This window comes from Schistocerca piceifrons, chromosome 4 (genome assembly GCF_021461385.2).
Source record: "Schistocerca piceifrons isolate TAMUIC-IGC-003096 chromosome 4, iqSchPice1.1, whole genome shotgun sequence".
Taxonomy (NCBI): domain Eukaryota; kingdom Metazoa; phylum Arthropoda; class Insecta; order Orthoptera; family Acrididae; genus Schistocerca; species Schistocerca piceifrons.
The window spans coordinates 739,773,682-739,801,107 of NC_060141.1; the positions used below are offsets into that span (position 1 = coordinate 739,773,682).

A 27,426-nucleotide genomic window follows, 5' to 3' on the forward strand; every position below is an offset into this window, starting at 1 on the left:
CATTTCTCCTCCTTACACGACGCATCACAACATCGTTCCACCAGGCAACGCCGGTCAACTGCTGTTTGTATATAAGAAATCGGTTGGAAACTTTCCTCAAGTCAGCAAGCTGTAGTTGTTGCCACCGGAGCCAACCTCGTGTGAATGCTCTGAAAAGCTAATCATTTGCACATCACAGCATCTTCGTCCTGTCGGTTAAATTTCGCGTCTGTAGCACGTCATCTTCGTGGTGTAGCAATTTTAATCGCCAGCACTGTATTACTCTTTTTATTTCTCTGGTTTCAGAGGCTTATGGATTTTCTGGTTCCTTCCGAGGCCTGGTTTGATGCATCTCTCCATGTTAGTCGGTGGTGTGCAAACCACTTCATCTCTGCAACCTACATCCATTTGAACCTTCTTTCTGTGGTAAAGTTTTGGTCGCCTTCTATGATTTTTACCCTCCACTCTTCCGCCAATTACCTGGCGATTGATGTCTTGATACTAGAGCCTGTGAGTTCCTAACACTTAAATTCATATTAGATGTTAATAAAATTACCTTTCCCAGAAAAATTTTCCATGATATGACAAGTCTGCGTTTCATATCTTCGCTACTCCTCCTAATGTCAGTTATTTTGTTGCTAAAATAAGAGAACTGATTTTCTGGAAGTAATGAATGATCGATTGTGGAATGGAACCCATAGTCCAAAGCCTATGAAGCTTTGCACAGATATGCGGATAGCATCACCTAAAGATGCCTGAAAAACGGTGTCCCTGCCAAGTACAGGTGCCTGCCGAGAGATTTCGCCTGATTTCATGCAACCACACATACCATGACTGTCATGCACTTCCCTCTCCATGAAAGTTCTCGGCACTGCAAGTTCAAATGGCTCTGAGCACTATGGGACTTAACTTTGGAGTTCATCAGTCCCCTAGAACTTAGAACTACTTAAACCTAACTAACGTAAGGACATCACACATACCCATGCCCGAGGCGGGATTCGAAGCTGAGACCGTAGCGGTCACGCGGTTCCAGACTGCAGCGCCTAGAACCGCTCGGCCACCCTTGCTGGCACACTGCAAGCGCAACGAATAAGTTGGTCTAAGACGGAGCAGCGGCTATGTAGAGAAATAGCTATCTGCTGAAAAAAAAAAGGCTTGGATTTTCACTGGGATTTCCATTTCGTGACCGATCGTTCATTACTTTACAAATAGCCATGTACGTCTTTGATTCCTCATTTCCTAATCTAATTTCTTCTGCAACGCCTGATTTAATTTGACTACGTTCCCTTACCTTCGTTTTACTTATGTTGATAGTCATATAATGATATCTTTTGCTTTTTTCCAGACGACATAATCCTGAATAGTCCACGATCGAAAATCCGAATAGGAGCCTATTTTACGTAATAAATATTTTATCCAAGCTGATACCATAACCATTAAACTGTGCAGTAGAAGTCAACAGAAGTATTCGAATAATATAATACTTTCCGTTGTTTGTATTATAAACAACGTAATATTTATTTAGTAATGTTGAATTTCTATGCTTATAACGTTACCATCGTGTTTCTAAAAAGCTCTATTTAAACTATCATAATTCATGTATTTGTCACACAACCTATTGTCTTTACCTGCGATCCCTCTTACAGGACGCCGTAGCTTTTCGAACGTAGCCAGACGAGTAAGAGACACATCACTGGATGCAAGCTTTATGCACCCACTACACAGCCATTGTATTCATCCTGTGCCTCGCAACGGTAGCTCGCATTTATAGAGTACTCGCTAGTGTTCACAAGTGAAGTGAGGCGTAAAGGTAAGGAGACAAAGGCGGAAGAGCAAAATGTCGAAGCAAAAAGATTCATTCTCAATCTTTCGACGTTTCAAATAGACGAACAGTGCAGTGAATAAGCCGAGATATGGCTCTCCTTGTAAACTTACTACTATATATAGTAGGCGAATAAAAGTAATGAAGCAGAATGCGAGGGTAACGGCAACTGAGAATAGGGGAAGCCCTGAGCAATATTCTGACACTGTGGTTCACACAAAAACAGTTGAACGGGTTTAAAATAGTGCAGGTTGAAATGTCTTAGTTTCTAGGAGGAAAACATATGTTGATAGTGTGAATCAGAAAAAGACTCTAGAATTTGCTAACCCGTGTGTGGTGAAACTAACAGAATTCTGAGTTCACGTTCCCTGATCAGACGAGAGCTAGTTTCTCTTATACAAGGGTAACGAATGTGTTATAGTGTGGATAATACCAAATACAGAATGGGAACCTAGTCAGCTGCAGTGAAACATGGAGGCAACAACGTCATGGGACGGCGCTGCTTGGCTTCATCAGGTTCTGGGGAAATGGTGTACGTAGATGGGATCATGGACAAGTTTGAATACAAGACGATTCTTGAAAACAATCTCAAGAAGAGTACAGAAAGGCAGTGATTTTTAGGAAATGATTATTATTTCAAGCAGAACAACGACCCAAATCATACTGATAAAACTGTGAGACTTTCATACTGCTTAAATTGTGAGGCTTTGGATCGTAAAGGGCACTCTCCAAACTTATGAAAACATCGCCCCAGACTGCAGATTAAAATCCTATAGCGAACATGTGGAATGAACTCGAAGATCGTGTCACGAAACATCACATCCAGAAGAACTCCTTGGAACAGAGTGGGGAAATGGGTCACCAAAAAACATGGGCATTCAGTGTCTAAATAGTTCACGGATGGACTGCCTGATGTCAGTGTCCAATGGGCAGAATATTTCGGCGAACTACCGCGTTGCCGTCATAGGATACGCTGTTGAACTGACTGTCTGGGGCACCGGCGCCGCACTTGTATCTTCCGCCCCTCTCCCTCTGATCGACCGTTCCGTCGGGACCCCGCGCCCACCATCTCTAACCCCCTCCCTCCTCTCTACCTACTCCCGCCGACATAGTGCTTCGTCCTATGTTCGCGCCCACATGGGTGTGCTGGAGGCTAATTCCCTCCATCTGCCCCCGACGTCACTTCCAAGTCTCGTACCACATTTCTCTTCTTGGGTCGTTACAATAGCAGGATTCCGTGCCTTTCTCAGGATGTACCGGCTGTCACGATTTATCAACAGTTCTCTTGCTGGAGTCTCAGTAGTTTAATGACGCACCCCCAGAAGTTAGATGCCTGTTTCAGAACCTGGGTGTGGTCGTAGTCCATTACACGTAATTACGTCAGGCCATGTTCTATGACTGTCGATCTGTTAGCCTACGGCAGTCTTACGTGCCGTTGGTGTTCCCAGTTACGATCTTCGACAGCACGCACCATCTGACCTACGCATGTCTTAGCACATTGGCAGGGTTTCTGACAGACACCGGATTTCCGTGGTCCAAGGTCGTCTTCCACACTACCAAGCAATGTCCGTGTTTTAACACTACTGGTCATTAAAATTGCTACACCGAGAAGAAATGCAGATGATAAACGGGTATTCATTGGACTAATATATTATACTAGAACCTACATGTGATTACATTTTCACGAAATTTGGGTGCATAGATCGTAAGAAATCAGTACCCAGAACACCACTTCTGGCCGTAACAACGGCCTTGTTACTTCTGGGCATTGAGTCAAACAGAGCTTGGATGGCGTGTGCAGGTACAGCTGCCCATGCAGGAAGCGAAAGCCGTGGAGTTAGCCCAGGGGAAACCTAACTGTTTCTTCTCGGGTGTAGATGACACCTTTGTCATATGGACACATGGAAGGGACTAACTGATTGACTTCCTTATACAACTTAATCCCATACAACAGAATATTAGTTTTACCATGGAGGTCAAAGTGGATGGAGTACTCCTCTTTATGGATGTCCTTGTTATAAGAAGAGTAGAGGCACTTTGGGCCATGCGTGTACCGGAAGAAGACGCACACTGACCTACACTTACATTCAGACAGCTATCACCACCCCGCTCAGAGGAACGGCGGGCTCAATACCTTGGTACATAGGGCTCGCACACTCTCTCTCACATCGAAGGTGTCGTCAAGGAACTTCAACATCTGAGAGTGGTTTTCCGGAAAAATGGCTACAAGCAGCGGCAAATTCGGAGAGGCCGGATCCAGAAGAGGATTCTCGGGGGGACGCGGCTATTGCATTCGTTCCTTTTCGTGGCGCGTTACCCGGCAAGGTGGGGCGGATTCTACGGGAACCCCAAGTGAAGGCGGTCTTCCACCCACCAGTCAAAACACGGACATTGCTTGTTAGCGTGAAAGACGACGTTGGACTACAGAAATCCGAAGTCTGTCAGATACCTTGTCGACGTAATAGGATATACATGGTCAGATGGTGCGTGCTGTCGAAGATCGTTGCCGCGATCACCAGCCGCACATAAGGTTGCAGCAGCCTAACATATTGGTCGTCGTAGAACATTGCCTGACGGAATTACGTGGAATGCACTATGTCCACACCAAGGTTTTGAAACAGACGTCCTGCTTCTGGGACTGCGTCATTAAGGAAGCTACTGAGATTCGGGTAAGAGAACCGCTGATAAATCGTGATAGCGGGTACATCCTGTGTAATGCATGGGATCCTGTTATTAGCATGGTGAAGAAGAGAAATAAGATACCGGAAATCAAAGTGATGTCGGGGGTGTGGGAGGGGGGGGGGGGAGGGGAAGGATGAGAGTGGGGATGGAGATGCTGCGAGTGGACCGAAGATCAGACGGAGAGGGGCGGGAGGTAAAAACGTGGGAGACTACAGATAGTAATTAATCGAAACGGGATGATACCTAAAGCTGTTCTCTGTTCTAATACTTGCGTCCAGATATGTTGTTGTTGTTGTGGTCTTCAGTCCTGAGACTGGTTTGATGCAGCTCTCCATGCTACTCTATCCTGTGCAAGCTTTTTCATCTCCCAGTACCTACTGCAACCTACATCCTTCTGAATCTGCTTAGTGTATTCATCTCTTGGTCTCCCTCTGCGATTTTTACCCTCCACGCTGCCCTCCAATACTAACTTGGTGATCCCTTGATGCCTCAGAACATGTCCTACCAACCGATCCCTTCTTCTGGTCAAGTTCTGCCACAAACTTCTCTTCTCCCCAATCCTATTCAATACTTCCTCATTAGTTATGTGATCTACCCATCTAATCTTCAGCATTCTTCTGTAGCACCACATTTCGAAAGCTTCTATTCTCTTCTTGTCCAAACTATTTATCGTCCATGTTTCACTTCCATACATGGCTACACTCCATACGAATACTTTCAGAAATGACTTCCTGACACTTAAATCAATACTGGATGTTAACAAATTTCTCTTCTTCAGAAACGCTTTCCTTGCCATTGCCAGCCTACATTTTATATCCTCTCTACTTCGACCATCATCAGTTATTTTGCTCCCCAAATAGCAAAACTCCTTTACTACTTTAAGTGCCTCATTTCCTAATCTAATTCCCTCAGCATCACCCGACTTAATTAGACTACATTCCATTATCCTTGTTTTGCTTTTGTTGATGTTCATCTTATATCCTCCTTTCAAGACACTGTCCATTCCATTCAACTGCTCTTCCAAGTCCTTTGCTGTCTCTGACAGAATTACAATGTCATCGGCGAACCTCAAAGTTTTTATTTCTTCTCCATGAATTTTAATACCTACTCCTAATTTTTCTTTTGTTTCCTTTACTGCTTGCTCAATATACAGATTGAACAACATCGGGGAGAGGCTACAACCTTGTCTTACTCCCTTCCCGACCACTGCTTCCCTTTCATGTCCCTCAACTCTTATAACTGCCATCTGGTTTCTGTACAAATTGTAAATAGCCTTTCGCTCCCTGTATTTTACCCCTGCCACCTTTAGAATTTGAAAGAGAGTATTCCAGTCAACATTGTCAAAAGCTTTCTCTAAGTCTACAAATGCTAGAAACGTAGGTTTGCCTTTCCTTAATCTTTCTTCTAGGATAAGTCGTAAGGTCAGTATTGCGTCACGTGTTCCAGTGTTTCTACGGAATCCAAACTGATCTTCCCCGAGGTTGGCTTCTACTACTTTTTCCATTCGTCTGTAAAGAATTCGTGTTAGTATTTTGCAGCTGTGACTTATTAAGCTGATAGTTCGGTAATTTTCACATCTGTCAACACCTGCTTTCTTTGGGATTGGAATTATTATATTCTTCTTAAAGTCTGAGGGTATTTCGCCTGTTTCATACATCTTGCTCACCAGATGGTAGAGTTTTGTCAGGACTGGCTCTCCCACGGCCGTCAGTAGTTCCAATGGAATATTGTCTACTCCGGGGGCCTTGTTTCGACTCAGGTCTTTCAGTGCTCTGTCAAACTCTTCACGCAGTATCATATCTCCCATTTCATCTTCATCTACATCCTCTTCCATTTCCATAATATTGTCATCAAGTACATCGCCCTTGTATAGACCCTCTATATACTCCTTCCACCTTTCTGCTTTCCCTTCTTTGCTTAGAACTGGGTTTCCATCTGAGCTCTTGATATTCATACAAGTCGTTCTCTTATCTCCAAAGGTCTCTTTAATTTTCCTGTAGGCGGTATCTATCTTACCCCTAGTGAGATAGGCCTCTACATCCTTACATTTGTCCTCTAGCCATCCCTGCTTAGCCATTTTGCACTTCCTGTCGATCTCATTTTTGAGACGTTTGTATTCCTTTTTGCCTGTTTCAGTTACTGCATTTTTATATTTTCTCCTTTCATCAATTAAATTCAGTATTTCTTCTGTTACCCAAGGATTTCTACTAGCCCTCGTCTTTTTACCTACTTGATCCTCTGCTGCCTTCACTACTTCATCCCTCAAAGCTACCCATTCTTCTTCTACTGTATTTATTTCCCCCATTCCTTTCAATTGCTCCCTTATGCTCTCCCTGAATCTCTGAACAACCTCTGGTTCTTTTAGTTTATCCAGGTCCCATCTCCTTAAATTCCCACCTTTTTGCAGTTTCTTCAGTTTTAATCTACAGGTCATAACCAATAGATTGTGGTCAGAGTCCACATCTGCCCCTGGAAATGTCTTACAATTTAAAACCTGGTTCCTAAATCTCTGTCTTACCATTATATAATCTATCTGATACCTTTTAGTATCTCCAGGGTTCTTCCATGTATACAACCTTCTTTCATGATTCTTAAACCAAGTGTTAGTTATGATTATGTTGTGCTCTGTGCAAAATTCTACAAGGCGGCTTCCTCTTTCATTTCTGTCCCCCAGTCCATATTCACCTACTATGTTTCCTTCTCTCCCTTTTCCTACACTCGAATTCCAGTCACCCATGACTATTAAATTTTCGTCTCCCTTCACAATCTGAATAATTTCTTTTATTTCATCATACATTTCTTCAATTTCTTCGTCATCTGCAGAGCTAGTTGGCATATAAACTTGTACTACTGTAGTAGGTGTGGGCTTCGTATCTATCTTGGCCACAATAATGCGTTCACTATGCTGTTTGTAGTAGCTTACCCGCATTCCTATTTTCCTATTCATTATTAAACCTACTCCTGCATTACCCCTATTTGATTTTGTGTTTATAACCCTGTAGTCACCTGACCAGAAGTCTTGTTCCTCCTGCCACCGAACTTCACTAATTCCCACTATATCTAACTTCAACCTATCCATTTCCCTTTTTAAATTTTCTAACCTACCTGCCCGATTAAGGGATCTGACATTCCACGCTCCGATCCGTAGAACGCCAGTTTTCTTTCTCCTGATAACGACATCCTCTTGAGTAGTCCCCGCCCGGAGATCCGAATGGGGGACTATTTTACCTCCGGAATATTTTACCCAAGAGGACGCCATCATCATGTAATCATACAGTAAAGCTGCATGCCCTCGGGAAAAATTACGGCTGTAGTTTCCCCTTGCTTTCAGCCGTTCGCAGTACCAGCACAGCAAGGCCGTTTTGGTTATTGTTACAAGGCCAGATCAGTCAATCATCCAGACTGTTGCCCTTGCAACTACTGAAAAGGCTGCTGCCCCTCTTCAGGAACCACACGTTTGTCTGGCCTCTCAACAGATACCCCTCCGTTGTGGTTGCACCTACGGTACGGCTATCTGTATCGCTGAGGCACGCAAGCCTCCCCACCAACGGCAAGGTCCATGGTTCATGGGTAGGCGTCCAGATATAATCAAATTATTTTCGTTGTTTCTGGTAGTGTAAATATGTTTCAGTTGCTTTTCATGAGTTCATTTGTTTAGCAGAAGCCTCAATTTTATACTGTACGAGTTATATTTACGTCTACTTACTTTAAATACCTATAGAGAGAATAGGAATAGTATACATGTGTATGTTCGAACACTTACGTCGGCCTGTGTATTAGGGGCTCGACTGCGTTTGCTTTCAGCCATTCGCACTGCAAACATAGCGACGCCACGTTTGCTGATGTCACAAAGCTAAATTTGAATCTGAAAGAGGAATGCGAAAGTTCAGTTGTGTCTGGCTGCCGACATTCGCTACGAAGTGCGCCGTTCTTCTGCTGTGGTGCAGTAGCGACAGTGCTCCACAGCCAACGGCCAACGACGCTGGAAATACAAAAAAGAGGAGGCCCGCCAATCGCCAACGATGATGTAATTACCTCGCCGTGAAAACTGCCTTCAGTCAGCAGTTAGTCGCCGCTTAGGTGAATTAAAGCCACGGCTCCCGAAGATATTCCCTATGAGTGTGGAGGAAACGTTACATTTATCGAGAAAGTCCATTCGACGAGGGCCTGATGCAGGGGAAATTTTAATAATTGTTTCGGTATGTTCTTGACGTACCATACATAAGCTTTTAGCAATATCTTGGGTTATATTTGAGCCATCATGTGTGAGATTATGAAAACAAAGGACGTCATTACACTTTAAATAAATCGAAATTATGATTTCTTAAATGGCTAACTTTGAGGTAAGATTTTACCCTTCAGTCTCCAAGTAATCAAGTGATGAAAAAGTCATTTCACTTCCCAAAATTAAGCTTACTACAGTCGTATTAAGAGCTGAGACAATTTGTACTGTTTTTGACATAAAATTCCGAAAAAATCCATAACTGATTTTACAGTCATGGGCTTTATTTTGTTTAGCCGGTAATACCCTGTAAGACAAAAAGTAAATACAAACAGGAGACACATTACGAAGAAATTATTCGAATGCGACGGTAGTCGGTAGATATGATTTGCATATGCAGACAAACAAGTGATTAGAATATCAGAACAATAGAATGATTTGTTCAAGAGAAAGAGCTTCACAAATTGAGCAAGCCAGTAACGCGTTGGTCCGTCTCTGGCCCTTGTGCAAGCAGTCATTCGGCTTAGCATTCATTGGCGCAGTTGTTGGCTGTCCTCGTAAGGTATATCGTGCCAAATTTTATACAACCGCCGCGTTACATCGGACCACGGTTCCATATATACATTACCTTTGTTACATCATACTTCCCTGAGAAAGAAACAATTTCCTTACGACAAATAGTATTAAAATGATCTGAAGCTGCAGTGTGTGTGAATAGTACTGGCTATGAAGTAAATGTTAGCGGTACCTGTACTTCTCTAGCTGCTGCCACTAACATTGAAAAAAGTAATAATAATAATGACAATAATAACAATGGCAATAATAACAGTAATGACACTGGCAGATATAAAAAGAATTGACAGGTGCACAACATAGATGTTTTCTGATATATGAGTTCTGGGGAAAGGAAATTTGAGAGTCTCAGCTGAGAGCACGGAGTAAAGAGAAAAGTCTGGTTTGGAAGAGGTATGTACGAGGGTAATGTGTGATTACATCGACAGTGCTTAGTAGATATGTCATTATTTGTCTTTGAAGCAGGAGATGCTTTTCAGTTCTGTAATATCAAGCGGACTGTTATTCCTGCCGGCCGATGTGGCCGAGCGGTTCTAGGCGCTTCAGTCTGGAACCGCGCGACCGCTACGGTCGCAGGTTCGAATCCTGCCTCGGGCATGGATGTGTGTAATGTCCTTAGGTTAGTTAGGTTTAAGTAGTTCTATGTTCTAGGGGACTGATGATCTCAGATGTTAAGTCCCATAGTGGTCAGAGCCATTTGAACTGTTATTCCAGAGTCGGATTCCTGCTACCGAGAAGAACTTCAAGAAACTGGCTAAACGATGGTGTGGAGCAAAACTGAATTTGCTCTCGTTGGAACGGGTGCTTCTGTCATATTGTTCAGATAACATCCTTGAGGTCAAGGACAGACATGGGGGAAATTGTTCGTTGAGAAGATAGTAGGAAAGAAAGAGGGTATGGAAATCTCTTGGCTTGGCAGCACGCAGCTCTAATAGCTGTCTATATGACGGTAAAATATGATTACAGAGTAGAACAACACACATATAATGAACAAAGGCATCCATTACAAGTTCCAGCAGCCATGACATTTTCTGCGAAAGATCTTGAAGATAACGTAGCTGTAATAAGTAACTAAAAGTATAAATGTATGTACAAGTTTTTTTTTTCAAATTAAGAGGAAACAGCTTTTCATATTTTTTTAGGGCATGCAGAGATGCCGACGCATTCTTTCACATTGTACGTACGTGCTCAGTCCTATTTAGATTTTCATCTGTTATTTCTCCTAGACTCTTTCATTGTTCGCGAGAAGTTGGTATTTGCCTCATTTATGTTAAAGATGGTAGGGATTCCTAATATTTCGGGCTATTGAGTTTAGAATGATCAACCAGCACCGCTTGGGTTTTGGATGGGTGGAGGCTTAATCGCACATACCGTGCCCATTTTAATACTGCACAATGATGGATACTGAAATTCTCGGAAGCCGTTTTCAGAGTTGTTGGTTTTGCACTTAAATGAAACTGGAGATCACCAGCGTACACGCGGTATTTACAGTAGGGCAAAACTGATGACATACGATTTATGTGCAATGAAAAGATTATAGGACCTAATACTGAACCCTGTGGAGTGCCTTATATTACCTGCCTGCATTGTGACTTTATGGTGCAGGACGAGACACGCTGTTGCAGAGCGTCATTGCACGACACTTGGCGAGAAATTTTATGGGAACAAAGTGAAAACACATTATCAGTACCTTTTCTGTGCAAACTAGTTGGTTGGTTGATTTGGAGGACGGGACTAGACAGTGAAATCATCGGTCCCATCCGATTAGGGAAGGATGGGGAAGGAAGTTGGCCGTGTCCTTTCAAAGAATCATCCTGGAATTTGCCTGAAGCGATTTCGGGAAATCACGGAAAACCTAAATTAGGATGCCTGGACGCAGGTTTGAACCGCTGTTCTCCCGAATGCAAGTCCAGTGTGCTAACCACTGCGGCACCTCGCTCGGTACCAACTAGTATTTAGAGTGAAACACAGTACTGGACAAAAATTATTGCAAACGTGTGGAGGTGTCCATTTCATTCAAGATTTATTGTTGCGGCAGTTTATACGGAGAACATGAAATGTTTACATTTATAGATCAATAGCACAAGCGATTCTAAGATACCAGGTATAAACCCATGCTGAAACACCCATACAATTATCCGGTGTAGCCTCCACGGGCGGCAATGCAGGCGCTTACTCTGGCAGCCAGTCGATCGTAAAGATGGCGAATACTGTCCTGGGATACGTTACGCGACTCCTGCTCGATCTGTTCATGTAGTTCTGTAAGAGTTGTCTCGTAGAGTTCCGTCTAGTTTCATCAATCCCACTCGTACTCGATGGGAGACATGTGTAGAGATTGTGCTGGCCAGGGAAGTTGGTGCACGTCTTGCACATCACGTTGACTTTAGTGCGCAGTGTACAGGTGAGCATTATCCTGTTGGAAAAAAAGCATCACCTTCGCTTTGCGAGAAAGACAAAGGAACAGATCTAACAACACCAGATGTACCGAGCGCTGGTTAGCGTCCGTTCCAGAAACACCAAAGAAGAACGATAGCTGTAGCTTATCGCACCCCAGACCGTAAGACCTAGGACGGGGCCAGTGTGTCTTGGACGAATGCACTCTATGAGACAGCGTTCAGCAGGCCTACGTCGTACACACAGACGACCATCTCTTGCGTGCAGACAGGATCTTCTTTCATCGCTAAAGACCACGGCGTGCCATTCTGTTTTCCAACTCATCCCCTCACGGCACCGACAATGCTGTGGCGTGAGTGGTAGATGGGCAAAAGAAACGGGTGCCCGTAGTCCGACTCCCAGTAACTGGTTCGGAACAGTTGGTGTTGACACGTCAGGGCTCACAAACCTTCTTATCTGTGTAGTTGTAGCTGTACCATCCGCCACTGCTACTCTTACAACACGACGATCCTGGCGGTGCTGCCTGGACGTCCAGAGCATCGTTTACGAGTATGAGGATGTTCACGTGACCACTGATAACCAGCACCACTACACAACTGATGCAGCACGTCCGACATGTGTGGAAATTCTTCGAAAGGACCATCCCGCCACCCGGAAGGCTAAAATTTGGCATATGCCATCATTGGATCAAATTCTACATCGTCTTTACGGGTGAACTTTTCTTCCGGCGGTGTATATGCCCCACCAAATTTGTAGGATTCAAGTAAGCAACGTTATCCACGTGATACAAGAGGCAATTTGTTGAAATGCCGTCTCTGCTTCCCTATCCAGTCGCAGCATTCCCGGAAAATTCGCACTGTGATCCGTACTGACCTTTAGCGAGATTCACAGTCAAAATGCAAATTGGTTACATATGTGCTAAATTACGGCAAGTCATGCAGTTCGCCGTTCTACTAGGTGTTTGAAAATGTGTTTTGTAGCATTTTATTACATACAACTTGCAGTTATAAATACTACAAGTGTTTAATGTGAATACCATTCGTCACATGACACAGAGCGATTCAATAGGCTAGCGCTTCCCAGACCTTGATCAGTGTGTCCGGAGTAATTGTAGCAACAAGTGCTTCAGTGCTGTTTCTTAATTCAGTTAGATCAATTGGTAACGGAAACACTAACACACGGTCCTTTATGAATCTCCAAAGGTAAAAATCGCATGGCGGCAGATCGGATGAACGTGGAGGCCATGTGAGACAAACTCTGTCATCCGCGCCTTTGTGGCCAATGCAGCGATCTTGTACCACGTCGTTTAACCTGTAGTGTAGTGAGGCGGTGCAACATTTTGCTACCAAATGAAGTTATTGGTTCAGCTCCAAGTGAGAAAAGAGCTGCAGTTCTAGAGCATCGAGGTAATAAATGTGTTATAGTTCCTTCACCGAAAAAGAAAGGCACATAGACTTTCTGCCACGATATGGCACAAAAAAACATTCAATTTAGGAAAATCTCGCTGCAACTGTATCAGCTCGTGAGGATGTGCTGACCCCCGAGACGTGCACATTATCTGTGTTCACACTGCCCCTTAGTGAAAAGTCGATTAATCACAGAAGACGGTACGATCCAGGGAAGCTTCATCGTTATGCAGCAACATTTCATTTCCAGAATGAGATTTTCACTCTGCAGCGGAGTGTGCGCTGATATGAAACTTCCTGGCACATTAAAACTGTGTGCCCGACCGTTCGAGTCTCGGTCCACACAGACGTCACTGGAATCGCCAATTCACGACTAGCGTTCCGAAATGATTTCTCGGTGCTAAGCGTGAAAGACTCTCTCACTCATTCAGCACGATTTTCAGTCACTCTTGGTCGTCCTGTACTCTTCCCTTTGCAAACGCAGAAGGTGTCTTTAAACTGATGATATCGCGTATGGATGTTATTATCACTTAGAGGATTACCATGGACCTGAATATGTAACGCATATTGCACTGTAACAACAGATTAAGTACTTGCAAACTGTAAAAGACAAAAAGCTTTCTGTTCACTAGTCGCCATGGTCACTAATGGCGCTCTCTAACGGAAACCACAGGAAATAATGCGTCACAAGGGCACAGGTATACAAACAAAAATTTGAGTTTCATGTAGTGAATTATTTATAAGTAAAATCATGACATTCGCTTTGAAACAACCCAGAACTTAGAATGAAATTTTCACTCTACAGCGGAGTGTGCGCTGATATGAAACTTCCTGGCAGATCAAAACTTTGTGCCCTGCCGAAACTCGAACTCGGGACCTTTGCCTTTCGCGGGCAAGTGCTCTCACAACTAAACTACCCAAGCACGACTCACGCCCCGTCCTCACAGCTTTAATTCCGCCAGTACCTCGCTTCCTACCTTCCAAACTTCGCAAAAGCTCTCCTGCGAAACCTTGCAGCACTAGCACTCCTGGAAGAAAAGATATTACGGAGACATGGCTTAGACACAGCCTGCGGGATGTTTATAAAGTGAAATTTTCACTCTACAGCGGAGTGGGCGCTGATATGAAACTTCCTGGCAGATCAAAACTGTGTGCCGGACCGAGACTCGAACTCGGGACCTTTGCCTTTCGCGGGCAGGTGCTCTACCAACTGAGCTTCTGTGAAGTCTGGAAGGTAGGAGGCGAGGTACTGACGGAACTAAAGCTGTGAGGACGGGGCGTGAGTCGTGCTTGGGTAGCTCTGTTGGTAGAGCACATGCCCGCAAAAGGCAAAGGTCACGACTTCGAGTCTCGGTCCAGCACACAGTTTTGATCTCCCAGGAAGTTTTATAGCAGCGCCCACTCCGCTGCAGAGTGAAAATTTCATTCTAGAAACATCCCCCAGGCTGTTTCTAAGCCATGTCTCCGCAATATCCTTTCTTCCAGGAGTGCTAGTTCTGCAAGTTTCGCAGAAGAGCTTCTGTGAAGTTTGGAAGGTAGGAGGCGACGTAATGGCGGAATTAAAGATGTGAGGACGAGGCGTGAGGTGTGCTTGGTTAGCTCAGTTGATAGAGCACTTGCCCACGGAAGGCAAAGATCCCGAGTTCGAGTCTCGGTCCGGCACACAGTTTGGATCAACCAGGAACTTTCAACCCAGAACTTAACTTTCTTAACAAACTGGACTACACAGTTTTTCTCTTTGTCTCTGGTTATAGACACCTTGCTTTTAACTTTTTTTTCGCATTTGGTAAAGCCTCAGTTTCTTGTGGTTACAGGTAACCCTGACATTCTCATCTGTGGAAACTGCCGTGAGATGTTCACCGAGCTTCAAGAACTTTTGGAACACAAGAAGACGTACTGCAAGCTGCGATTCACGTGCAAGTGCCACACGTTGGCGGACAATAGTAAGTGGTTCATGTTGTGATGTGTATTCACTTACTGATTTTGCATTGTGAGAGCTGTCTTTGTCAGTACTGCAAACTGGTCTTTCCTTCACAATATTTTTATAATTACTTTTTAACGCTGTGCCATGACTGACAGGACATGAATTTCTACTCTAACATTTATGCTTGACTGTTGTATTAGATTTAAAACTGTTTCATTTCATGCTGTAACAAATATATTCGGCGAAAGATCAACAATAACTCAACCACCCAGATTTTCAAAATTCGTTACCTTTTATCATCGCATAATTAAAATAAAATTAAAGAAGTCTCCTTGGATACTCGTCGTGCTTCGTAACGATAAGTTTCATATCCCTGTTTAGAGTCGTGTCCATCAGCTATACTTTCTGGGCAACTGGCCTTATAAGTAAAATGAAACGTTACAGAAGTTGGTACATAACAATATGTAGTAAATGTTACATATAATGCAGGAGATTGGTTAGTAATATTCTCGTTTGTTAATCCTATGCACTGAGACTCGTTGATAAAGGGTGGGCGAATTGAGAGAGACATAGTTAAACTGCATTATATCTTGGTTATTATTACACAGATAATATACGATCGCACAATTATACGCATTGAAACTCTACCTTACACATTTATTTCACATTTTAATGCGTGTTATTAGCTAACGAGCAAGATATAGCACTAATAAATGGAAAAAATCACTTCTCAAATATCTCACCACGACGCACATGCATGATTCAGATATTAAACACAGTAGCTTAAAGATGATAACATACTTCTCGTTCAACTAAATATTAGTTTTTATCGCTCATTTTAACTACTTCTGCTCCACAATACAAATAAATCATTAAAATACCGTCTGCCGTAAAGTTTCACAGCAATGTCGACGATACTTTTATCGTAAATTGTTCATGTCGAGTAATGTTTTTAGTGTTCATTCCATACTTTTCGATGTTTCACTGATACTTTTACGCTGTATATTACAGCATCTCCGAGCCTTGTGAAACACTGTACTGCATAACGGCAGTGCGTCTGTGCGTGTGTGGGTGTGTGTGTTTGTGTGTGTGTGTGTGTGTGTGTGTGTGTGTGTGTGTGTGTGCGCGCGCGCGTTTGTGTGCCCGCCCACTCCACTGAAACTCTGATGAATTTTTATATTTCGGGCTCGTTTGACGTTACCAAGCGTCGCGCACCGGTTGGGGAATCCGCTGTCAGAGAACAGTTGTATACTGTTTACACCGTAAACAACGTGTTATTTGACCAGGTAGACAAAGCAGCGTGGACCACGCACCGTAGCCCTTTTAACGGGGCCTTCCTCACATATTTGTTGTAGTGCTTTGTTATACAATGTGTCCCAAAACACTGTACTCAGTTCTTGAACGTTCGTTTAGAAAATGGGAATCAAGGAAAACAATATGTTGGTCTTCCAGAAAGCAGACGTTCCATGTATGCACGCGTCGACATGATTTGTTACATTACGAGAAATAAGTACAAATGTGTTGTCAAAATGCAAAAAAATTGAATTAGTTGGTATAACTGCGATTGTCCGAAGAAGTCATCAAAACATTTGTACTGAAATATGGCTGACGTAGCTATAATAAATAAATAATAGACATCAAAAGATTATTACAAGATTATTACAAGATTATGCCTTAGAATTAAATCGTAGTTTAAGAGCCATAGCTCTGGTCAGTTGTTATGTCGATTTATCCAACGCTGATTTCAGTATATGGAGCGATGAATACTGGTGTGAAAACATAAGGACGAAGTGACATCCACATGATCTGTCACTACCAAGTAACACAGCTCGAGTAAACTCGGACCATACGTAGAAATAACTGTTAGAGCATAGTACAAAATGTAACTGGAAGAAATGAGCAATGAGACGAACAGAGATGATGCTTTTATTCAAAGAAAATAATTTCACTGAAGTCACCGCATTTATGATGGTTCCCAAGACGGAACATAGTTCGGAACAGGATGTGTGATCATCACGGCGCACTACGAGGTTACTAAGGAGTTCTTGTGGAAGGGTGATCCATCCTTCCAGCAGGGCAGTTGACAGCTGCTGGATGGTCCTTCGTGCATGACAACGTACTGAAATACATCACCCCAACCCTTACCACAGGTGCTCGATGGGTTGTGAGTCCCAGATATTCGCCGAATATCCTCTCGTTCCAACAGCCCCTCCACCTCTGTGTGGCAGATGCATTTCTAGCGCGTGCACAGGCACCAACAAGCATTCAGATGTTTTCAGCCGCTCCGGCGGGTGAATGGGAGACGTTACCATAACAATACCTTGCCATCCCTGTGGTCAGCAAGACAGCATGCATGCTGTTCGTGGTGATCACATAACTTATTAAGGACCGTGTCCTGTCTTTTGTAATGTCCAGGGGACCATCATGAGTCACGGTGACTGGAGTGTAATTATTGCCCCCGAGAAAATGTCAAAAATAGTTCAGATGGCTCTAAGCACTATGGGACTTAACATCTAAGGTCATCAGTCCCATAGACTAGGAACTACTTAAAACTAACCGAAGAACATCACACACATTCATGCCCGAGGCAGGATTCGAACCTGCGACCGTAGCAGCTGCGCGGTTCCGGACTGAAGCGCCTAGAACCGCTCGGCCACAGCGGCCGGCGGAAAAGTGTCACATTTCTTCGTCTCACTGCGCATTTCTTTAACTTACCTTGATTACTATACTGTAGCCGTTGTTTCCGTGTATGGTCCAGGTTTCACCGGGCTGCATTATCTGGGAGTGTCAGATCATGCGAAAGCTGCTTTCGTCCTTCATCTTGGCACACCGGTGTGGTAAAGCTTCGTATTCAGATAAGGCTATTCCAGCGAAACGCAACATAGTTTCGAAAGTTAATTTCTCCTGCGGCTTAAAGCAATATTGTATATTTAAAGCGTCTGCCTGCAAAAATACCAGTCATTTCGTAAGTGGCACGGCAGTTGCTGATTGTATGATTTTAAACGTACGTAAACATTCTTAAAACGTTTCAAAACTCCTAGGTAAATACAATCCTTTTATTCATTTTATGCACAAATAAACTTAATTCGCCTCGCCAAAAGAAATTTTTATGAATTTTCATTCGCTACAAGAAGTCAACCAAGTGAAATTTCTCTTAATTTTATTGCTGGCGCCACCTGAATAGCATGTTCCGACTAACAAACATCTTTATAATGTGTATCAGTGCATTTCACAAAATACCGAGGCAAGTTTTGCTCTTAGACCAACTAACTTTATGAAGTAGAGGAAGAGGTACTCGGTTACGCTGGTAAAACCTCAAAGTTCTGCATGACGAAACAACATGTAAGATTAAAACTTTGTGCCTGAGAACAATTCGATTCGGGCCGTGAACTTTTCAAAAAAGTCTATCCACTTCCCTCCTCAGCTATGTTTGTTCCGTCTCTCGCTCCCTATAACCCCTCCTTGATTTCATCGAAGACTGGTTTACTCGTCCTCGCTTCTCCGCCTTTGAATTTTCGATAACATTTGCTACGTATTCGTCAGTTATCAATTGCACTGTGTAATAACAGATTCCTTGCATTGCACAACTTCATTTTTTCTCTTATGTGCCTTCTTGCTAGCTATCTCAGTGTTTCAGTTCGTGAACTTCATTGCAAGAATTCATGGACACCACAATCAATTAAACTATGGAATTAAACACGAGTCATCCACTCAGGTGATAGAAGTCATGGGATACCTCGTAATATCGTATCGAACCTTCTCCCTGGTTAGTGCAGCAGCCCGACGTGGCATGGACTTAACAAATCGTTCAAAATCCGCTGCAGAAACACTGAGCTATGCTGCTTCTACAGCCGTCCATAATTGCGAACGTGTTGCTGGTTCACGATTTTGTTGCCGAACTGACCTCTCGACTGTGTCCAACAGATTTTCTATAGGATTTATCTCGGGGGTCGGCCGGAGTGGCTGTGCGGTTCTAGGCGCTCCAGTCTGGAGCCACGAGACCGCTACGGTCGCAGGTTCGAATCCTGCCTCGGGCATGGATGTGTGTGATGTCCTTAGGTTAGTTAGGTTTAAGTAGTGCTAAGTTCTAGGGGACTGATGACCTCAGCAGTTGAGTCCCATAGTGCTCAGAGCCATTTTTAATTTGATTTATCTCGGGAGCACTAACAACTCTACGCAAAGGCTGCTGCTCTCATTCGCTATGTGCAGGCCAAATTATGAACTCGAACGTTCTTCAAACCAACTGCGAAGAACTGTGGGCCGCTCACATGGCACATTGTCGTCCATGTAAATGCCATCATTGTTTGCGAAAATGAAGTCGAGGAGTGGCTGAAAATGGTCCCTAAGTAGCCGAACGTAACCAATTCCAGTCAATGTTCGGTTCAGTTGGACCAAAGGACCCTTTGAATTCCATATGGAGCGCCACCAGCTTGCACAGTGCCTCGTTGCCAACTTGGGTCCATGGCTTCGGGAGGTCTACGCCACACTCGAACCCTACCATCAGCTCTTACTACCTGAAGTCGGGAATCATTTGACCAGGCAAGCGTTTCGTAATCGTCTACCGTATAACGGATATGGTCTCGAGTACAGAAAATGCGCTGCAGGCTATGTCGTGTTGTTAGGAAAGGCATTTGCTTCGGTAGTCTGCTGCCATACCCCATTAACGCCAAATATCGCCGCACTGCCGTAACAGATACGCTAGTCGTACGTCTCACATTCGTTTCTGCTGTTATTTCTCGAAGGGTTGCTTGTCTGTTAGCACTAACAACTCTACGCAAAGGCTGCTGCTCTCATTCGCTATGTGCAGGCCATGCGCTATCTGTGGTGAGAGTTAATGCCTGAAATTTTGTATCCTCGGCTCACTATTGACACGGTGAATCTCAGAAAATTGAATTCTCCGACGTTTTCCGAAATGAAAAATCCGATGTGTCTAACTCCAAATACCATTCCGCGTTCAGTGTCTGTACATCCCCGTCGTGCGGCCACAGTCACGTCGGAAACCTTTTCATGTGAATCACCTGAGCACAGATGACAACTCCGCCTATGCACTGCCCTTTTATACCTTGTGTACGCGATACTACTGCTTCCTGTATGTGTGCATACCACTCACTCTTGTCGTTTGTCACTTCAGTGCATGCTCGGTACTGACTGTGAAAAATAAAAATCCAGTTTATTTAGGTCATGGGAAACTTCAACCGTGTTATCCAACCCGACTTACGATCCACCCTAACAAATACAATTTTCCAGGCACCTCTCTGTTGCTTTCCAACATCGAAGAAAGTCCTCCGGTGGACCTTGCTAGAAATCACTGTTGTCTTTGTTAGTGCTGTTGTGGTCTCCCATCGTTAGTCTAATCTGAGCAAATCTCTTCGTCTCTGCATGACTACTCAGTGCTATACATATTTCAAACTGATTGATGTATTCTACATCGGTCTCTACCCACAGTTATTACTTCCTCCCCCCCCCCCCCCCCCCCACATCCCTCCATTACCAAATTTCTGTTGTATCAGCTGACCGCTTCTTGTACTCGTTACTTTTTTCCCCAGTTCGGTTCAGTACCACCTGATTAGTTTCTCTGTATAGCCACTTAATGTTGAGGATTCTTCGGTAACGGCATATATCAAAAGGATCTTTTCTCTTTTTGTCTGAACCGCTTACTGTGCACGTTTCACTACCATACAAGACTACACTCCAGAGCAATACCTTCAGAAAACACGTCTTAATATTGTAATTTATGTTCAATGTAGACAACTTTCTCTTCTCCAAAAACACTTTTCTCGTTGTAGCCCTTCTGAGTTTTGTATCCTCTATTTCTTCCACCATCTATTATTTTGTTGCGAGAAGAGCAAAACTCTTTTACTCGTTTTGGTGGTAATACCTCGTTTCATTAGACTTCATTGCACTACCCTTACTTTCTTTTATGTTCATCTTAAAATTTTTTGCAAGACGTTATCCATTCCGTTCAACTGCTGTTCCCTGTCGTTCGCCATCAGTGACAGAACTACAATAATCCTGTATCAATCGCTTCTCAGCTACTGCTTCCCTCTCATTTCCCTCGGTTCTAACGGGACTCGTCTAGTTTCTGTACAAGTAGTGGACTACTTTTCGTTCCCTGTATTTTGTGCCTGATACTTCTAGAGTTTCAAAAAGTGTACTCCTATCTAAATAGTTAATTTTTTCTTTTAATCTACAAATTATATTAAAGTAGATTTTCATTACTTTCACCTAAAACAAATCGTAGCATCAGTATTGTCTAGCGTGTTTTACGCCTCTCCAGAACACAATATGACCTACCCCAAGGTCGGAGCAAACTAACATCTAACATATGCCGTAGCGTCAGTATTGCCTAGCGTGTTCCTACGTTTCTCTGGAACTCTAAATGATCTGCCCCAAGGTCGGTTTCAACAGTTTTACCATTTTTCGTGTCAATATTTTGTAACCATGATGGTTCAGTGACATATTCACTACTGGCCAGCACTTCCCTTGTCTGGAATCGGAATTGTTACATAGCTCTTCAGTTCTAAGGGAATTTCTCCTGTCTTATATACCTTGCACATAAGGTGGAATACTTTTGCTGTGGATGACTCTCCGAAGGGTATCAACAATCCTGTAAGAGTGCCGTCTACTCTATGGACCTTGTTTCGACTTAGGTCTTTCAGTGCTCTGTCAAATTCCCCTCTGCGTATTGTATGTCTTACCTCATGTTCATCTACTTCCCTTTCCGTTTCTATACTACACGCATCATTTCTCTTGATTAGCGATTTTATACAGGGTTATTTTGCTAAATGATAGCCAACAAAAGGAAATGATCCTAAGAGAATAAGCAGCAAGAATGATTATACAGTCATATCGCTGGATATGCATTCCAAGGGAGGTACACCCCTTGAAGGTGGAGACAAAAAGTCTTTGATAGTGATCCCAGAATCAGCAAGAGGCTGGTGGCCTGTCAGCATGGTCTAAGCCGGATGGTAGTGTGGAACATTCGCTACGTCAACTGCCACTATCCGTAACCCTTACAACACGTAGTAGGCATTGGACCTATGGAGCTGCCTCCGCAGCGACAGTTTTCTCGTTGGTTCATTGCACGAACCACCACTGTACTGGGATTTACATGTTCCATACAGTTCATGAATGAAGTTAGAGGTGTCGTCAATATTGAAGACGTCCCACCTGTGGGCTTTGAAGAATCCCCATGGTATGATGACCGTCAACCATCACCCATAGTCCTGTCGGATTGGCGGGGAATGCGACCGCGTCGTGGCACCATTCATCCTTCCTCAACATCTCAGAGGCGTGCAATTACTGCAGCTGACGCTGTCTCACCTGCTGGAAGACCTGCCTCTGATGGTTATGAAGGCTAATGTGGCTACTTCATGATGGCACCCCAGCTCACTGAGTGCAGAGCTAAAAGACTAGTACAGACAGACAAAATTCCCGCTGGCCTGGTGGGTGATCTTTCAAACTCGAAATTTACACTGTCAGAGATCTCTTATCTGCGCCTGCAAGTGGGTGTATCTCCTGGTGCCTGGTGACTTAGGACGGTGTACTGAACAACATTACACATCAGTACTAACATCATTCGCAAACTAATAACTACAACTTTTTTACATGTCGTATGTTTTTAGGTTGGTTAGTACTTTTAACTAAGTGTTGCAAGAGTAGTACTTATTTTCTCCTGTGCAGCAGGTCAGATGTTGACGTGAAGAGACGTTGGAGCAAATAGGATTGTCTACACTGACATGCGTAATCCACTTAGTTGCTACAGTCGCAGCCATGAAGAAAACATCAGCTCGTAAGTTCGTGACGTATTTGTGGTAAGACTGTGCGACACAAGGAACAAACAACTAACACACTGTGTTGTGTACATATAAAAACACCTGCACTTATACCCAGCACATCCTGTATGTTGTAATGTCTTTTAACCTTAGTTAAGTAGCTTATCTTGTTTCTCGAAGAGACAGGCGAATGGAATTTTCTTAATTTCAAATGTGGCGTTTGCTCCTTCCTCTTTCAGCGTATTTATCAGATAGTATATGTTCGTATATTTGTGATTTATTGATGAGTGTGCTGCATTAGTGGTCCTATGGCGCTGGTTGAAGACATTCCACATTTCAGCTGATACTAGGGTTTTCCATCCACTGATTAACCATGTAGTCTGCGAACTTTTTTTTTTCTCCACTAGGAATTTCCTCCATAATTACTAACCACATGTCATCGACACTGTTTGGCGCAAGATGTGCCACGGCAGCATAAGTGCAGTAAAACAATCGGACGGACTTCCTCTCTATCCATGTATTCCTCCGTTAATTCCAGCTCTTGTATTTTCTCCCACATTCAATGGTAAAACTGAAAATGGCAACCGGGAAGGGATGTTACCGGAAATACTGTTATGATATCTTTAGTTGCAGTCATTTCAAAGTCTGCTATACCAATTATTGGTGACGGGAAGAATATCTTATTTTTGAATCCAGAAAGACCTCTTTCATACGTATTTTCAGCAAAGCAAATAAAATAGGAAACACAGGCGACGCTTCCCTGGTGCTTGCGGTATTAACGTGTATAGTGGACAGTTGTTCGTCTCCTCTCTGGTGCTTGTGATATTAATCTGTATAGCGTAGAATTGTTTCCAACAACTGTCATATGTCCCGTTAATAAGAATAGTTACATATTCAAAGAGGGTTTTCTTGCCTTGTTGACAATCGAACCCCACGTTCTTCTTTGAGGAACAGATCTATCATCAGTTTTCAAAAAACTACAATCTTCTGTTATTATCAAAACGTCTTTGTTCAGTTGAATCTCCAAACGATGCCAGGGTTCTATATCATCATCGTATCTTCCATTCTTGCTTTACACAATGCAGTCTTAGAGTTCTCACAAGTAGGCTTGTTTGCTACGAAACTTGAACCTACATCTTTGAAATCTTGAAATTCTCTTTAAAAAAATAGAAAAACAGGCACTGCTCTTCCTTCGTGGACTCTTTTCCTGTAGTTATGCATTAGTATTCTAATCTGTACATCTCCTTCATCAGATGGAAAAGAATGTTCCGCCGCGATTCTGACATTTGAAATTTTGAAACGGCTCCGGCAGTTATTCCGTTGGAATTTACGAACAGCTAATTCGTATATCCGTGACATTTCTTGGGCGCTCATTAGCGACCACTATTGTTGAGAGGATAGGAAGGCCGTCGTCGAGTTCATTGCCTTACTGACTGACATGACAACACATTTGCTGTTCATGAACGACTAATGTAAATCAGCAGGAGGGGGGGTGGGGGGGGGGGGTGGGAGTGGGGGCTCTGGTCGGAAAACTCACCGTGCAAAACAGGCTAGCAGGAAATCCCACAAGTGTCGGAAATACCATGGGCGGAAAGCCTACACAGGCGTACGTCCTTTGGAACGCATCTTCGGCCGTATGTCCATACCAACTTTTTTGCTCTGTATCCTCTGAGGGATTGTTGCTGCAGTTTGTTCTCATTTAGCAAAATAACCCTGTACATGCCTTCAACCTCTGATCTTTCCTTTCTTCGTCTAGAACTTATTTGTCCTGTGTTGTTGTGGTCTTCAGTCCGAATGCTGGATTGACACAGCTCTCCATACCGCTCTGCCATGCACAAGCCTCTTTATTTTCGAAAAGTACTGCAAACCAAATCCTTCTGAAACTGCATACTCGATCCCTCTCTTGGTCTCTTTTACGATTTCTCCCCGCCCCACATTTCCTCCAATATTAAACTGATAGTGACTTGATGTCTAGGAATGTATCCTATTAGCCGATCCCTTCATCTAGTCACGTTGTGCCACAAATTTCTTTTCTTCCCATTTCTGTTCAATGCCTCCTTGTTAGTTACGCGATCTATCCATCTGATCTTCGTCATTCTTCTGTAGAACCACATTTCAAAAGCTTTTCTCTTCTTGTCTAAACTGTTTATCACCCTTATTTCACTTCCGTATATTGCTGCATTCGGTGCAAATACTTTCAGAAAAGATTTCCAGAAGCTTAAATACATACTCGATGTTAACACATTTTAGTTCTTCAGAAACACTTTTCTTCCAATTGCCAGTCTACCTTTTGTGTCATGTCCACTTCGGCCGCCATCAGCTATTTTGCTGCCCTAATACTACTACTTTAAGAGTCCAATCTCCTGACCAACTTCCGTCAGCATCGCTCGATTTAATTCGGCTACATTGCATTATCCTCGTTTTGCTTTTGTTGATGCTCATGTTGCATCGTCCTTTCAAATGGTTCAAATGGCTCGGAGCACTATGGGACTCAACTGCTGTGGTCATCAGTCCCCTAGAACTTAGAACTACTTAAACCTAACTAACCTAAGGACATCACACACATCCATGCCCGAGGTAGGATTCGAACCTGCGACCGTAGCAGTCGCACGGTTCCGGACTGCGCGCCTAGAACCGCGAGACCACCGCGGCCGGCATCATCGTCCTTTCAAGACATTGTCCATACCTTGCAACTGCTCCTTTTGCTGTATGTGGAGGAATTACAATGTTTTTATTTCTTCTCCCTGAACTTTAATTGCTACTCCATTTCTTTTCCTTTGCTGCTTACTTAATGTACAGATTGAATAACATCGGGGATAGAGTACGATCACGTCTCACTCACATCTCAACCAGTGTTTCACTGTTTCCCTTTCATCCCTCTCCTCTCCTATAATTGCAGTCTGGTTTCTGTAAAAGTTGTAAATACCCTCTCGCTCCCTATATTGTACCCCTGCTACCTTCAGATCTTCAAAGAGGGTGTTGCAAAAAGCTTTCTCTAATTCTACAAATTCTACTAACGAAGGTGTTCCTTTCCTTAACCTATCTTCTAAGATAAGTCATAGGGCTAGAATTGTCAGTATTGCCTCCCGTGTTCCTGTAATTCTCGGAAATCCAAACTGATCTTCCATAATGTCGGCTCGTGTGAGTTTTTCCATTCTTCGGTAAACAATTCGTCTTAGTATTTTGCATCCATGAATTAGTAAACTGTTAGTTCGGTAATTTCCACACCTGTCAACAACTGCTTTCTTTCGAATTGCAATTCACTTCTTGATGTCTGAGGGTCTTTCACCTACCTCATAACTCTTGCACATAGGATAGGGGAGTTTTGTGACGGGTGGCTCTCTCAAGACTATCAATAGTTGTGACGGAATGTCGTCTACTCCCAAAGCCTTGTCTCGACTAAGATCTTTCAGCGGTATGCCAAATTCTTCTCATAGTATCATATCTCCCACCTCATCTTTATCTACATCCTATTCTACAACAACGCCCTCAAACTACATCTTCCTTATACAGACCTTCTATGTACCCCTTCCACCTGTCAGCTTTCCCTTATTTGCTTATGAATGGTCTTTCATCTGAGCTCTTGATATTATGAAGCTGCTTCTCTTTCCCCGCAGGCGGTATCTATCTTTCCCCTAGTCATAAGCTTCTAAATCCTTATATATGTGCTATATGACAAAAACGTAAATTAGTTACAAACTACGTCGTGCACACACTTTATTCAACATGTAAACATCACTAGAGATATTCCCATTTAGATTATGACATGTTCGATATGCCTGCAATCATTGTCGATGATGTGGGGCAGACAAATAGCGAAATTCCGCCTGACCCGTTGAAGTGACGGAACATCGATGCCGTCGATGATCTCTTGAATGGCTGTTTTCATCCCAGCAATGGCTTTGGTGTGATTGCGGTACACCTTGTCTTGAACATAGCCCGAGAAAGAGGAGTCGCATATGCTCAGAACCGGAGAATATGGCGGCCAATCGAGGCCGGTGCCAATGGCCTCTGGGTACTCCAGAGCCAGAATGATGTTCCCCAAGTGCTCTTCCAGGACATCAGACACTCTCCTGGTTCGATGAGATCGAGTTTCGCCTTAGATGAAGCACATCTTCTCGAAATCAGCGTCACTTTGGATAACCTCCATGTATCGCTCGGTAGTCACCGATTGTTGCGTGACCAGACATTGCGCGCCACACATTTACGCGTTGAGGGTGAAGAGACTTCTTGCTTGGGTAATGCGGGTTCTCCACCCCCCCCCCCAAATGCACCAATTTTGCTTACTGACGAAACCATCCAAATGAAAGTGGGGTTCGTCGCTGAATGTGTATAGTAATTTCCACCATGCCACGCGGCCAATCGTGCAGTTTGAATGTCCTAATGCAAACCGTTCAGGACTTATGACGATTTTATTTCATATTGTTCAATAATTGTCACCCTGTATATTCATTCTTCTTCGTCGTCGAGGAATGGCGTAGTCACAGAAGTTTTAAAAGTAACAGAAGAAGGGAGTGAGACTGAGGGTGACATAGAAATAGAGAGAGACAGATAGAGAAAGAGAGAGAGAGAGAGTGTGTGTGTGTAAGAGGAAGACTCATAACTATGAGGTCAAGGTGCGAGTTAACTGGACTCAGTAGCTAAGTATT

General features: G+C 43.5%; 1 protein-coding gene across 1 annotated transcript in view; it reads left to right on the top strand.

Moving 5' to 3' along the window:
• The window catches only part of LOC124794848 (RNA-binding protein Raly-like), a 1,009,671-nt gene that overhangs the window by 882,637 nt on the left and 99,608 nt on the right, over positions 1-27,426 (top strand). The window contains exon 7 of the mRNA XM_047258513.1: positions 14,893-15,021. Within this exon, the coding sequence (XP_047114469.1) occupies positions 14,893-15,021 (129 nt within the window). The remainder of the gene's footprint in view (positions 1-14,892; positions 15,022-27,426) is intronic.